We start from the raw sequence: 16,542 nt of genomic DNA on the forward strand, positions 1-16,542 counted from the left end.
GAAGCTAAAATTTCAGTAGCAAATTAAAACCCACATTGGTCACAATGAAAAGGACTGATGGTGGATAAAAAAATCAGTTATTAGAGTTGAGAACATAATCGGAGAAGGGTTTGTTCTCAATACAGGGAAAGACTAAAAACAATCAGATGATATAGAGAAGAGAGATCCAACTCACATATAATAGGTTTGGTACTTTTTTTTTAATAGAATACAAAATACAATCAATGACATAGCTAACAAAGCTTTGGAGATAGGGAAGTGAGGAACTATATGGGCTCACTGTGACCCAGAAAACAATAAGGAAATATATCCACCTTTAAAAACACCCTAGCAAATATTTTTAATTATAAAGATGAAGAAGCAATCCTAAAGTATTGTGAAGATATTTTAAGTTATATTTTTCTATTTTAAAAAAATCAGAATCAGTTTTAAAAATTAGAGAATCTGTGTAACAAAAATTTGAGATAATGAACTAAATGGTGTATTAAGAAAAGATTGCAACTTAAAAAGTTTATATTTAGTCTGTTATTTCACTCATGAAAGAAGAAAACAGATATAGGGGCACCTGGGTGGCTCAGTCTGTTAAGCATCTGCCTTTGGCTCAGATCATGATCTCAGGGTCCTGGGATCGAGCCCCGCATTGGGCTCCCTGCTCAGGGGGGAGTCTGCTTCTCCCTTTCCCTCTGCTCCTCCCCACAGCTCGTGCTTTCTTTCTCTCTCTTCTCTCAAATAAATAAATAAAATCTTTAAAAAAAGAAGAAGAAGGGGCGCCTGGGTGGCTCAGTCGTTAAGCATCTGCTTTCGGCTCAGATCATGATCCCAGGGTCCTGGGGTCGAGCCCCACATCGGGCTCCCTGCTCGACGGGAAGCCTGCTTCTCCCTCTCCCACTGCCCCTGCTTGTGTTCCCTCTCTCGCTGTGTCTCTCTCTGTCAAATAAATAAATAAAATCTTTAAAAAAAAAAAAAAGAAGAAGAAAGATATAATTCTTGGAAATCTAAGGTTTTAGAAAAGATAGAATTTCTGTGTATATCATGAAAGTATTACCCAAAATATATTCTAAGTAAATGAGAGACTAAACAAAATAAAAAGTTCAAAGAGAACTTATGGTATTAAAGAATTTGTGGTGAATAATGAATTCAATAAAACATGGAATTGCATTTAAGTAATTATTGTAAATTTATTTATAAAATGTGAATGTAAAATATTGGTGATAAAAAGTAGGTAATGCAGCAAATCATAGTTTTATTGCAATAATCTGGGTCTGGTGCTCAGATAATATAAAATTGTCTAGGAACTAGAAGAAAATGCAAAACTAAAATCATTCCCTTTCATTCATGATTTAGTAATCAAAAAATATATATAAGGTAAACAGTATCTCTGAAATGTGAAGGTAAAATATTGGTGATAAAAAACAGGTAATGCAGCAAATCGTAATTTTATTGCAATAATCTGGGTCTGACTCAAGTTTAATCAAGGGAGGAACTCTGGCGATATGCAGCCCTAAGTTCAAGAGATGGGGATACTTTGTTGGGAGCTTACAAATAATTCAACACTCCAGGTATTTTGAATTTAACCCCAGAGTTAATTTACCTGCTAGTTCCTTAGCTATGGGCCAAAAAAATAACTTCAGATATAAATCTTGGTTACTGGGTTTTTAAGTTCTATTACTGACAAGCTCTTTTCAATTACAAAATAATTTGGTAAGATGGTACAGTATGATATGGCATTGGCACAGTGTATATAGCATGGCTTGCAATGGTTTGTATGCCATGGGGAAGGCTCTTGGCAAAGTGGGAGAAAGTTTCTTACTTTAAAACAATACAGGGGCGCCTGAGTGGCTCAGTCAGTTAAGCGTCTGCCTTCAGGTCAGGTCATGATCCCAGAGTCCTGGGATGGAGCCCCGCATCGGGCTCCCTGCTCAGGTGCTCAGTGGGGAGTCTGTTTCTCCCTCTCCCTCTCCCTCTGCCCTTCCCCACCCCCCGCTCCTATTCTCCCTTTCTCTCTCTCTCTCAAATAAATAAAAAAAATCTTAAAAAATTTTTTTAAATACAGTATTATTACAGAAAGCTGGAAATTAGAAAAAAGTAATCTCTGATATTATCACAATAGAACAACTTGTATCATCGCAAGATAGTTTCCCTCCATTCTTTATTTTATGAACAACATTTTTACTGTATATACAAATTTGTATTACGCTTCTGTACTTATCATTATATAATAAGTACTTTCTATGTTGCCACATGGTCTTTTTTTTTCACATGATCTTTTTAATTATTATTATTTTAATGACTACTTAATATTTATTAAGTAAATATTTCATACTTTAAATTCTTTGTTGTTGGGCAATCAAGTTGTTTCCTTTCAAATTTTCAGTAAAAAATGTTCTTCTAGCCAGTCATTCAGTAATAGAAATAATTTTAATGAAAAGCTCAGTTACTTTCTTACCTAATCTAAAGATTCATACACTCACCACAGCAGTGTTACTTGATGTTTTTATTTGATCAAATAGAAAATCTTGTAAGAAACTGATCCAAAAGGAACTAAAACTCCAGAAACTATAGTTTGTCTTGAAGCTTTTACATTAAGAGACCAAGAGTCTGCAATACGTACAGTTAGCAATCTGACAAACGCTTTTCAACAATAATTATGTTAAACTCATACTAAATTTCTTGAAAATAAACTAATAATAAATATAAATTTGGGGAGGAAAGAAAAAAAAAATTTTCCATCCCCCGTAAAACAGTAATCTAAACGCATTAAAGCAATTTTGCACACCCTACTAAAAATTAGAGGTTGCACGTTTTGGTTTGACTAGTCTACCCTCAGGAGAAAAGATGGTAAAGTGCCTAAATCATTTTGTTTTGCAACTTGTCATGGCTAATAATAATTTATCAAGACAATTTGCTTTAATCTTTTTAGTGGGGAGGGGGGATGGGTGAGTAAAAGCAGAAGTATGTAAACTTAGTAAACAGTTCATTTCCAGAACTTGCTCTATTTAGAACTCCTGCTGCTCCTAACTTTTGTTCTTTTGTTCTCTGCACAACCACACAAGACTGAACTCCGCCCCCCCAAAAAAGTCATCTTACTTATATTTTAGTAGCGAGAATTTGAAAGATGAAGGGTAATTGAAATGAATATTGTTAAGATGATTCAGTATTTTTTTGAATTCAGCTAACCCTGCACATAGAGCAAAACAAGCTGGTAGGGTTTTCCAGGAAGACTTTCCTTGAGACGACTTCAACAAAAGCAGAAAATCCAGCTGCATAGGTTACTTGAGATAAAAATGCATTCACACTTAGTCAAAGGGAAGACACAAGTAAGGGGCTAGTTGAGTGTCTTAGCTATTAAATGATGGCACTAAACTTCCATACTCTGTCAGGAATGGCACATACAATTCTTTTGCAAACTGCATCTCCCAGATTGGAGGCGCCTATAAAAAGCAAATGGTATAAGAATTAAGATCGCAATTGTTATCTGTGCTTTTGGCTGCTGAACCAGTAAGCCCTCTGGCTGACTTGTGCTTCTCCAATTCTCCTGGGATTTCATGCTCTGTCATCCCTGAAGAAAAAGATTTAGAGTGTAGAATCTGTTGACATCTTGTTAGTTCTGGGGGAATAGGACTTCTGAAGAGAAAAAGACAAGCCGAGAAAACCCCCATAGGAATCAGAATGATTGGTCATGGAGCAATTTTATGTGTATGTGAATCTTTTCAGAAAGGAACCCTCTCTGTGTCCCCGTTCCAAGATTCCCTGTTAGAATCCTTCTCAAAACCAAGAAAGCCGGTAAAGGTCATTCCAAGACAGCCCCAAGGCTCACGTTCCCTTGAAATACTTAAAACCTGCTATGAAGTACTTGAAATGTCTCTTTTCCAGACTAACCAATCCAAATACTATCAATGAATCCTTATCATTATAAAATGTGAGGGGCGCCTGGGTGGCTCAGTCAGTGAAGCGTCCGGCTCTTGATGTCAGCTCAGGTCATGATCTCGGGGTTGTGAGGTCGATCCCTACGTTGGGCTCCCTGCTCAGTAGGGAGTCTGCTTGAGATTCTCTCTCTCCCTCTCCCCCCCCGCCCCTCCCCCCTACTCATGCACATGCCCTTTCTCCCTCTAAAATAAATAAGTAAGTCTTTAAAAAATTTTTTGAATGCCCTCCATTTCCTAAGTCCTTGTCTGTCTGGTCTAGTGACAGTCTAGTTGATCTATATCTTTGTTGAAGATGGGCTCCCAGTAATGAGCAATGATTCAGGGACAGCAAACCAGGACACAACTGGACAGGATTACCTATTCTTTCGTTCTAGACTCTGTGAACATATTTAGATTTGATACTGCATGAGATAGACACTGCTGAGGAGTGACCCAATCCCTCCTGAACAATACGATACATAGGTTGGACTTGTTAAAGAAGGTACAAACTCAGATGAGTTCTGTGGCCAGGCAGGTAGCCAGTGAGATGCCATCCAGGGACCATAAGGAGTGACAGGGATTAGGGTAGTCTGGAGAGCACATAGCATCCTCACAGGCTTGCAGCCTCTCTTCTGTCTTTAAACACTACATGGGACAAATAAAGCACCGAACTCATCCATGGTCTGTGGTTTGTTACTACTGTACCTTGGGCTGGTCTGTGGTATGGCATTAGCTGCAGCACATGGGAAACTGGACCATCCAATGTTCTTATTGTGCTGAGCAAAATAAACTCTTTTGGGAAGAGAGCAGTGCATTACAAAACAAGCAGGAATTGCTTACTTTAAATCTTTCAGGAATAACGTCAATGCTCCTAAACCTCTCGTGACACTTGGATGTTGGTTGAGATCTCCTTTCCCAAAGCTACAGAGATTATGTATTCCACAAATATTTATCATTGACAATAATGTTACTATTTACTTAGCTTACTGTGTGACAGGCACTGTGCTAAGTGTTTTGTGCACATGATTAAAAATAATCCTCACAAAAAGAACATGAAATTGGCACTGCCCACAACTAGTACAATGCAGAAATTTACACTGTTCCTTCTCAGATTGTCCCTTTTTCTTCCCCCAGTGATGACACACGTTGTTTTTACCCATAACACTAGGTACCAGGCACAACAATCCTTAGAAAGAAACTCATTAAAAATTTTGTACTGATTTATTCTGTAACTGCTTGTAGACTGGCAGGAACAAGAAGCTCTACTGATTTGTTTTTAGAGTGCTTTTTTTTTTTTTCCCCAATTGTCATATATTGTCTTCTTGTTAAAACATTTCCCCTCATATTGTAGACAGAGGTCGGATGGAAAGTCAAGCCTTTTCCACTGTGGACTCTCTTGCTGCTGGGCAGGAAGAACTCATCCTCTTGCAGGAGAAGGTCAAAAATGGGAAACTATCTGTGGATGAAGCCCTAGAGAAATTTAAACATTGGCAGATGGGAAAGACTGAGCTGGAAATGATTCAGCAGGTAATACTGACCCCAATCCCTTCTGGAACATTCACTCACTTGCAGAGCCTCTCTATAAATGTCTTTACGAGAAACACAGGTAACTGTTCTTTTGATTTTAACTAGCCACAAAAAAAGATGTTTTCGAACTACCAATTAAACGTTTCATGTTTACAAATCATTGGTGAACTCAATGCTGGGACTCAGTGTATCAGTGCTAATACCTGATCATCTTATAAGGCTATGTGAATGTTTTGTGAATCTCATTGCTGAAATTAAGGTGAAGCATCTTTACACTAACATGTGCTCAGCATTCTGAGGAGTATATTATGTTGACCAGGCTTAAAGTGAACAAGAAAATAATTTAAATCATATCAGGCAATAGTCCTCAATGAAATATAGTAAGTTTTCTCTTCTCTTCCCCTTAACCTTTGGGGGGGGGAAAACTGTATATATCAGTCAAGATTTACAGACAAATGCAGCCAAGAGTATTAACTTCAGATAAGCTTGTCTTCTATTAATATAACATACATCCTAAGAGGGTATTAGAGTAGGTGGTTCTGAGATGAGCCTGCAAACAAAATATACCATATACACCCCATGGTATTCCTCAGTGAGGGGTATCAGGACCATATTCTGTTTTATCCTGCAGGCCCTCCTACTCCCAAAATAGTCCAACAGTTTTTTTCTTCTCATCACAGAAAGCCCCAGTGCCATAGAAACCAGTTCTCAGGAAACTGTTTGATCGAATACATTTAATTAGCTAGTTTCGGCCAAAGTACAAATAATCATTAATAGCTTAATACACTACCTTTCCCAAGAGATCATTTTTATTGAAAAACAATGCTTAGGAACACATTTTTTAACAACAGAAAAATGAATCCCAGTGATAACATTCCAAATAAATGGGCATAGAGGCAGAAGATAGTTAAGGCAAGGGGACTTTCCCAGCACCTCCGAGATCACTCCTTCTCAGAAGCCACCTGTCTTGAAGGGCAGCTCTGACCGTGGGCGGTGGCTGGACCTGAGCCAGGTTCTGCAGTGCCAAGAAAGGGCAGTTGTTTTGCCAAACAAATGGGAAAAAATGCTGATTGTACAGTTTTGCGACTGATCATCGTTCATGATCAGAATGACAACATTGCTTCTCAATCCGTGCTGATGCCATCACTGTCAAAGTCCCTCTTATCCTGAAACGGGTAAACTGTGCCGAGGTGTAGACCTACACAATCACTCTCCTAGCATTGCCAGTAAGTTCTGTTGAAATAAGTCAGTTGCGCCTCATTCTCTTAGATCATAATAAAGTTTACAATTTAGAGTGATCCAACCGAAATACCTTCTTGGAAATTATTTGACTAGTTGTTTTATTAAAGGCTTGGTTGTTTCTATTTTGTTTGTGTATTTATATTTAATACTGTTTTAGCAAGGATTTAAGGTGGCCTCTGACTACTTTGAGACGATCTGACTTGTCCAATATATGGGAAAAATGGGATATTGAATACGGTTACTGTTTATGCAAGACAAAACAAAATTTAACCTGTAAATACAAGAACAAACACTAAGGCTGTTTTCCATGAGCCAAAAGTTCAGTGACTGACTGAATACCGTTTGACGATCAGTCAGTCCTTTTCCTTTGTTATGTTTCCAGCTTTAGTGAGATATAATTGGCTATAATGCTGGGTAAATTTAAGGGGTACCTTAATTAGCTAGTTTCGGCCAAAGTACAAATAATCATTAATAGCTTAATACACTACCTTTCCCAAGAGATCATTTTTATTGAAAAACAATGCTTAGGAACACATTTTTTAACAACAGAAAAATGAATCCCAGTGCGCCAGTTCTCAGGAAACTGTTTGATTCCACATATAAATGTTATCATACCATGTTTGTCTTTCTCTCTCTGACTTTTGTCACCTAGCATAATGCCCTCAAGGTCCATTCATGTTGTCGCAAATTGCAGGATTTCCTTCTTCCTTAATCCATTCATCCATTGACAGGCACTTAGGTTCTTTCCGTATCTTGGCTACTGTGGATAATCCTGCAGTGAACATGAGGGTACAGATACCTCTTCAAAATCCTATTTTCATTTTCTTCAGATATATACTCAGGAGTGGGATTACTGGATCATATGGTAGTTCTATTTTTAATTTTTTAGGAAACCTACATCCTGTTTTCCACAGTGGCTGCACCAATTTACATTCCCACCAACAGTGCACAAAGATTCCCTTTTCTCCACATCCTGCTGACACTTGTTATCTCTTTTTTGGTGATAACCATTTTAACAGGTGTGAGGTGATAATATCTCAATGTAGCTTTGATTTGCATTTCCCTATTGACTAGTGATATTGTGCACCTTTTCATATACCTGTTGGCCATTCGTATGTCTTTTTTTTGAAAAATGTCTATTTACTTCCTCTGCCCATTTCTTTTCTCTGACCATTTTTTAACTAGATTATTTGGATTTTGTTACTGCGTTGTTTGAATTCTTAATATATTTTGGATATTAACCCCTTACCAGATAGATTATTTGCAAATGCTTTCTCCCATTCTGTAGGTTGCCTTTTCATTTTCTGATCATTTCTTTTGCTGTGCGGAAGCTTTTTAGGTTGATGTAGTCCTACTTGTTTATTTTTGCTTTTGTTGCTTGTGCTTTGGGGTGTCATATCCAAAAAACTATTACAAAGGCCAATGTCAAGGAGCTTTTTTCCCTTATGTTTTCTTAGCCCTTAACATAAGGGCCTGGACAACACCCTGAATAACAGAAAAAGGAATGTTCTCCCCATTTTCCCAACGTATATACACACTCATTCCTATACACTCTTCGATATTACTCTTGTAGTTTGCAAAAATATTCATTTATACCTTGAGGATAAATCTATCGGGGGTAACTGTGATGTTATATTATTAGTGACAGAGGTATTATCCTAAGAAAATAAGAGGGAAAATGGCACAAACATAAAGTTGGTAATAGAAGAGTTTCTAGAATAATGAAGACCCATGTAGAACCCCTGGCTTTGAAGGTGAGGTGGTTGAGAAGGTAGAAACCTTGCCTTTCACCCTCTTCACTGCTGCTCATAACCAGTAAGTGCCTATAGAAGAACGTTTACTCCCAGAAAAGGATGCTTACACTAATGAAAACAGCCCTCTTTTTAGAAAACATGGTTTCCGGGTTCCAAGGGAAACCCTTAGGAAAAAGTGTTATTCTTAGATTCTCTTCTCAAAGGACATTTTTTAGTGTTAGCCTGTTTTACATTTTGGTTAAAATGATAATATATGTGCAATGTAGAATGTTTTGTAGAGAGCAAAGAAAGATCACAAATGAACTAAGAAGGGGAATCCAGTTATGTATCATTTGCTTCCAAGTCCCTGGTTCTTAGAAGGAATTCATAGGAAAGATTGTGCCCACAGAAGCTGGAGATGGGCTCAGGCAGTAGCAAATCAGCACTGTGTCACACTTTTGCTTTTGGACACCAGATGGCCAAGATAGCCCCCTCAGGTGTTAGATTGGGAAAACAGCAACCACAAGAATTGGGCTTTGGGTCGCCATGCTGACTCTATCACTTACAACTGTGTGTTTTGGGAAAATTATGTAACCTCTCTGAATCTCAGTTTCTATATATGTAAAATGAGATGATGACATACATACTTCAGGGGTTTGCAAGAATTAAATAAGATAACACATTTAAAATATCAGGGATGGTTGATTAGGACACTGTAAGTACCAAATTAGTGCTACCTAGTCATGGTGGTCCTGGTGACAGTACTTGATGTTTTCATCTTGATTCATGACAAATTTGTAAATATTCACTTGTATTTTCTGGTCATTTCCTCATTAAGGAAAAACTACGCCAACTACGAGATTGCATTATTGGGAAAAGGCCAGAAGAAGAAAATGTGTCTGGTAAGATTTGTCTGTTATTCCTTTATCACTCTGATAAAGAAGAAAATGCAAGGACTATGGAGTCTGACAGGTTTGAATTCAAATCTGTGCTCCATCACTTCCCAGCTGCGTGAATGGACAGCATGTAATCCCTGGTACTCAGGTTCTTTGTCTACAAAACAGGGGTAATTATAGATCTATCCAGAAGTGGTTGTGTGCAAGTTACTATCTAAAACAGTTTTCACCTTCTTTGACCCATAATGAACCTTCAGTAAATGCTAGTTTCTTTCATTTGATTTCTATGAAATTTGCAAATAAGGTAATTTGGCTCTAGTTTTTTTTTTATATGTATGAGCCATTATACAGAGTACTGAATTATTAAGGAGCCATACTTTTTTAATAAGGTTGAATATTCTTAATATAGTCAGTTCTCACAATTGTCCACATGTGGATCATTTTAAATTGTAAATCTCAGGTTGCTTTCCCTGGTAGCTAGCATGCTTCTTGGCAATGCAGATTCCCCTTGCTAATAATTAACAGTTGCTCTCAGGGAGGAAAAAAAACCACTCATTTTCATATTAATACAAACCAAACATTATTAAGATGGTAAATCTTCTCCAAAGATAAACAGCACATTCCAAAATTGAAAATAAATTATGTTGTCGCAATTGGACCACTCTTTCCCCAAGTCCTTACCCCTGCACAGATAATTAAAAACTGACAACCACTAGCAAACCTTGAAATTTCCATCTCTTCCATTTTCAATAAGATTGCATAGATTTTAGCTAGTGCTTCATGTTGAAATTGACCCTGAAAAAGTTTATTTTCATATTATTAAATTGGTATCTGCTTTTCCATAGAAAATTCTTTAAGCTCTCTTTCTAAAAACAGAAATATACTTTCTAAAATAATTGAGTTCATAAATGCAAGCTGATTTACAGATAACTGAGTTCTACAGATCTCCATTCTAATGTGGAAAAAGATTAAAATTTTAACAATGTATCAAATTACAAAATATATAAATATCCTCACTAAGGAACATTAGGTAGTAACAGCTAATATTTGACTATCTACTATATACTTAAATGTTATCTTTTTAATTTCTTACAATAATCCTTTGAGGTAGACATTAGTCCCAATTTATAAATAAAGAAACAGATCGTAAGAAACTAAGAAGCCCAAAGACACACAGATTAGAAACTACAGCTTATTTCTTTTTTAATCCAAAGTCAATGCTTTTAATCATTGGTGTCTTAATTAGGAATCGGCTAGTTCCCCTTCTAACCAAAAGTACCAGACAAACCCTCCCACTGTACAGAACACTAACACTGGGCAAAAATATGAGGCAGTTGATTTCAGGGAGTAGGCAAGTAGCAGCCTAAGACCATAATTCCAGTGACAAAATATACAAGATGACTCTAATGATTGCCCAGGAGACTGATTTTCTGACTATAGTCTGTGCAAAGCAGGGCAATCCTGTGACAAGAGGAGGCAAAGATCAGAGTTCAGGGCAGCCAAAGCTTCTAGAATGTGTGTGGTGGATCACTGAAGAAGAGGTAGCTGTATAGAGAGGTAGCCTCAGAGGCCACAAGTCTGTGGCCAAGAGATGAGCTGTACATGTGCAGGGCAAGACCACTCAGGCATACAAGATAACAGCTTCTAGGACACTGAAAGCAAAAGGAGACACTAGAGTTTGAGCAGAGCCAGGGAAAGGCCATACTGGGGATGTTTGAGTTCTTGCCCTGCCAGAGTGGGAAGATCTCCTTAACACATTGTTAAAACTGGCATCCTGCTGTGACACTTAAGAGATGTAATGATTAAAGACCATGACGCCTTCTCTAGAGGACCTCCTCTAGACCTACCTTAACAAAGCCTAACACCAAGCCCCTACAAGGTTCACATGGAAGGCGGAGTTTGTAGGCTCAGTCCCACTGAGGGCTTTAAAAAACACATGGGCGGCTATAGATCAACACTGGAAAAAGCACAAAACCAGGCCTATACAAGTTCATGCCAGTCATCAAACTGCCTGCTAAAATGAGAACCTACACTTATTACTTATTAGAGGAATATTACAGAATCCAGAATACACAACTGATTGTCTATAATGTCCAGTATTCAATTTTTTTTTTTAAAAAAAGGAAGACATTCAAAGATATGGGAAAATGTAATCCATAGAAAAGAAAAAGCCATCAATAAAAATTACATCTAAAATGGTCCCATTGTTCAAACTGAATGGGAAGAAATCAGAGAGGGAGACAAACCATGAGAGATTCTGGACTCCGGGAAACAAACTGAAAGATACAGAGGGGAGAGGTGGGGGGATGGGGTAACTGGGTGATGGGCGTTAAGGAGGGCGCGTGTGGTGATGAGCACTGGGTGTTATACACAACTAATGAATCGTTGAACACTACATCAAGAACTGGTGATATACTATATCCTGGCTAACTGACCAAATTAAGAAAAATGGTCCCATTGTTGATCTTAACAGACAAAGACTTTAAAGCAACTCTTATAACCACAGTTAAATTAATAAAAAATATGGTTTTAAGGAGTGAATAAATAGGTAATCTATTGATATTTATAGAACATGACATGGGAAAAAATTAGAATACATGTCTGCTTAAGGTATACATGGAAGGTTTACCAAAATAGAACATATGCTGGGATATTTAAAAAGTTTCAATAAATTTCAAAAGATTGAAATCTTCAGAGTATGTTCTCAGAAAGATTTCAGCCTTTTGAAATCTTATGTTCTCTTACCATGACAGAAAGAAATTAGAATTTAATTAAGAAATTAGAAATGTCTCAAAATTGTTAGGAATTAAGTACATTTCAAAACAACTGAAGGGTCAAATAAGAAATCACAAGAAAATATTTCAACCTGAATGATAATGAAAATACAACATATAAAAATGTGTGGAATGCAACTAAAATAGTACTTGAAGGTAAATTTATGGCTATAAATATTATAGTAAATAATATAGTAGAAAAGAGGAAAAACTTAAGATCAGTGATCTAGGTTTCCACTTTAGAAACTGGAAAATGAAAAGCAAACTCAATCCAAAAAGAGATAAGAGGAAAAACTAGAAAGATCAGATTAAAAATCAGTAAAAAATGAAAGAGATGAACAATAGAAAAATGTACAAAACCAAAAATTAGTTATTTGAAAACATAACTAAAATTGATAAAACCATGACAAAAATGAACTGGAAAAAAAGAAAACAAGAGTTACCATATCAGGAAAGTAAAGTGAGGCTATCACAACAGATCCTACTGGTATTAAAAAGATACTAAGGAAATATAATTAGCTTTTTGCCAATACATTTAACAACTTAGATAAAAAAGAACAAGTTAATTAAAAAACAAAACTTACAAAACTAAAAAAAAAAAAATTACACTCCTCTGAACATAATATTTTACATATTCAACAAAGATGAGGCTGGGAAGGAGGCAATAAGAGCAGAAGAAAATGAGATATCAGTACACACCAAATATAATGACTAGAATTTTTAGATATTGTCAAAATGAAGTGATTCGGCTATGGAACAACTTGATATGCATTGCATGCATTGCTAATGGAAGTGTAAAGGGGTGTGGTGACTTTGGAACAGTTAAATATGCACCTACTTTATGGCCTAGACCAGCCACTCCTAGGGATTTTTCAAAAAAAAAAGGGGGGGGGGGACATTATGTGTATCCAAAGACTTGCTCACAAAATTCATAGCAGTTTCATTTACAATGGCCAAACCAGAAACAATCCAAATGTCCAATAGAAGAAGAGATAATTATACTGAAGTATATTCATACAGTGGAATACTACTCAACAATAGAAAGAAATGCCTACTATTACACACAACAACATGAATGAATCTCACAGATATTATGCTAAATGAAAGATACCAAACATGAAGGAGTACATGGTTTAAGATTCCATTTATCTGGAATTCTAGATAAAACTATAGAATAGAAATCAGATCAGGGTCACTAGAGGTAATAGGGTGAGGATTGATGTCAGGGGGCACAAGGGAATTTTCTGTGGAGAGAAATGTTCTCTATCCTAATTGGGTGATGGACACATGGCTGTGTATATTTGTCAAGAGTTATAAACCTGGGGCACCTGGGTGGCTTAGTCAGTTAAGCGTCTGCCTTTGGCTCAGGTCATGATCCCAGGGTCCTGGGATCAAGCCCGGCATCAGGCTCTCAGCTCAGCAAAGAGCCTGCTTCTCCCTCTGCCTGCCGCTCCCCCTGCTTGTGCTCTCTCTCTCTCTCTCTGACAAATAAATAAATAAAATCTTAAAAAAAAAAAAAGTCATAAACCTATATACTTTAAAATGTTTGAGTTGTACTATACATAGTGAATAATGCTAATTCAAAAAAAGAATGGCGTAGCTCAGGCTAAAAGAATATCAAAGCAGAGTAGTAAGCTTTTATTAAGTGTCTAACATATCTAAAATCATAATATCTTGGGACAAGCATCAGAAGGAAAAAAGACAAAAGTAGTAAAAGACATGGTTTCACACTTTGTGGCCAGAAATCAGTATTTTTTTAATCAGACTGTGAAATTTCATAGTCACATCAAAGATAAGAAGTAGTCAAACAATTAAAAAAAGAAAGTTTAAGATAAATATTGAGCAAAACTCAATAGAATGCACTCTTTCTGTCTTCTAGATAAACTCACCATTGTGCACCATCCAAATGGTAAGTTTTTGGTATTTACTAAGAATATCAGACTACAAAAAAGTACATGGTAAACTAGTTTCCATATTAATGTAAACCTAATATGATTAGGCAGGTCAGTGCAAAAACTCATGTAGATTTTCTCTGTATATGCAAAACCACTTGACATCCAAAATAACTTGGAGGTGATTCTAGAATAGCAATGTAGAGGCATTGTTACACAGTAAGAAAACATGTGCTTTGAACTCTGATGGGCCCGGCCCTTCGCAACTTACCAGTTACCACCTTTGGCAAACCACTTAAACTCTTTAGGCCTCAGTTTCCTCATATGTAAAATGGAGACCAGACTTCTACCTTGGGGAACTGCTATAAAGACTGATGATGATGTGTTAATGGGAGCTGACACTTAATAAGTGGGAGTTACTGAGACAGGAAATGAAATTGGAATAACATTTCAGAGGGTGATCCACTTTAGCGTGGTGGGGAGGAATGTATGCAGAAAGTTGGCAGAGTCAAGAGGGGCCAGAGGCCAGCTGGGGAGCTCTGACTAACCTAGGAGCAACTGTCTACAGCCTGAACCAAGGCAGTGACTGTGGGAACAGAGAAGAGCAATAGAAGCGAGCCACGGGGCTGGGATGGAAAATGGAAAGTCGGTGGTAAAGGCAAGAGGAGCAGTGGCCAATGGGGAGTAGTAGGAACAAGTTTTCATTAAAAAGAGTACTTTGCAGTTGGCTGATCACGGTAAATGGGGGAAAACGAAGAAGAAGGCGGCGGCATAATCTAGTCGGGGGTTGTTATTCAAAGTTGCTGGATTGTGTTTGAACAGAAGCAACTCCTCAGCATCCTATAGTCAAACTATATGGGGAGGAGAAATTAACAGCTTACTTGCCAAGGGTGCCCTTTCAATATGCCCCTTTGTATCTCTTCAATAATTTTGCCCTTTACCTACATCCTACTCAGAGCATATATTGTTTTTTAGAAGTGTTGAATAAATGAATCACTAAATATGTGAAAGACGAAATAGTAACAGAGTTTATATTTCTAGGTAATGAAAGTGCCCGCAATGAAAATATGTTACATAACATACCCTTCCGCAATAAGGTAGGTTGTATTTATGTTAATTTTTATAAAATGCAAAAAAAAAAAAAAGGAACTTTGTTGAGAAAGAATGTAGAGCCTTCTATCCTATGCTTTGAAACATTTTAACACATATGAACAGAATAGGTTACATAAGCTTTTGTGTACAAATTACTGCATGAGCAGTAATTTAAGGAAATTAACTATTTAGAAAAAAAGCAAAGAAGGAATTCAAAGGAAAAAGGCACCAAGGCCAAAGTATGGCTGAATTTACCATGTACAGACCAAATAAATCTTAGAGAAGTGATGGATACATGTTTTTTTTTTAGCAATAGTAATATGATGAGTCTATCTGAACCACAATGTATATAGTCCTTAAAGTCTAGCTGAGGAAAAAACGTAACCCCAAAATATTGTTCATGTAAATAGCATCACTTCACATGTAGAGTTAACTGAAAATGAATTGCTAACAAGAAGCTAAAAATAACATGAAGCAAAGAGAACAGCCTTGAGAACCAAGACTAGTTCAAGGCAACATTGCTAATGTCCTGATCACAAATTCTTCTTCAAAAACAAGCATGTTATTCCAACTATCTACATATGTGATGTAGGAAATTTTCACTATGGCTCAGGATCATGAGGCAGCTGGATTTCTTGCTAAAATCCAGAATTAGAGCCCTTGGTAAGTTCTCATAATAAACCAATTTTTAATAACCCTTTAAGCTCTCCTGTGTTCTGAGTAAATCATAAGGATTCCTAAAAGTCATTTACCTTTAAGAACTGATTGACAGATTTACATTTCTGGACCACCCTGTGGCTACCAGTGAGCTATAGACCAAAGAGTCTAAAGTATAAGGACCCGTTAAACTCACTGGACAGTAGTAGAATCGTGGGGTACCATCAAGGCCTCTGAGTTTATGAAAATATACTTGTCAAACAAAGATCCTTCTACAAGATCTATAAATGTCTTTACGAGAAACACAGGTAACTGTTCTTTTGATTTTAACTAGCCACAAAAAAAGATGTTTTCGAACAATCATGGCATATTTTTTGAGAACAATATTTGGGGTAAGAGAAAAAGAATATAAATTCCCAGTACTTAGGCTGTTCTCCCTCAAAATGGAAATAAAATGTGAACTCAAGGACTTTGCTCTCGGTGAGCTTTACAATGCTTCTTTCCTTTTAAGATGGAGGAATGTCTTGCCAGTTCCCTCTAAGAAGCTATTTTCCTATGAAAGGCAACTATGACTTTATCATGTTTCTTTGTTCCGCCTTAAAATGGAGAAATGCTAGCTCTGTATCTTTTTCTTTTTTTTTCTTAGCTTCCTACTCGACTCCAAGTTGAAAAGGAATTTGGTTTCTGATGCAGGAAAGATTACTAAAGAAGGTAAAATATCAGCTGTATTTTTTAGAAAGCTTAAAGCAGGCTTATTAGAGACTTGAAGGAATCATTTGTCTAGCAAACAGAATACTTTAAATATTTCATTGTCTTCTCCTGAA

General features: G+C 36.9%; 1 protein-coding gene across 3 annotated transcripts in view; it reads left to right on the top strand.

Annotated features, from left to right (window-relative positions):
• The window catches only part of BANK1 (B cell scaffold protein with ankyrin repeats 1), a 307,010-nt gene that overhangs the window by 289,603 nt on the left and 865 nt on the right, over nucleotides 1-16,542 (top strand). For all 3 annotated transcript variants that reach the window (XM_036095806.2, XM_036095807.2, XM_036095808.2), the window contains 5 exons: nucleotides 5,257-5,432; nucleotides 9,246-9,309; nucleotides 13,957-13,986; nucleotides 15,011-15,066; nucleotides 16,365-16,429. In XM_036095806.2, the coding sequence (XP_035951699.2) occupies nucleotides 5,257-5,432; nucleotides 9,246-9,309; nucleotides 13,957-13,986; nucleotides 15,011-15,066; nucleotides 16,365-16,406 (368 nt within the window). In that variant the 3' untranslated portion in view covers nucleotides 16,407-16,429. The remainder of the gene's footprint in view (nucleotides 1-5,256; nucleotides 5,433-9,245; nucleotides 9,310-13,956; nucleotides 13,987-15,010; nucleotides 15,067-16,364; nucleotides 16,430-16,542) is intronic.

This window comes from Halichoerus grypus, chromosome 3 (assembly GCF_964656455.1).
Source record: "Halichoerus grypus chromosome 3, mHalGry1.hap1.1, whole genome shotgun sequence".
NCBI lineage: Eukaryota > Metazoa > Chordata > Mammalia > Carnivora > Phocidae > Halichoerus > Halichoerus grypus.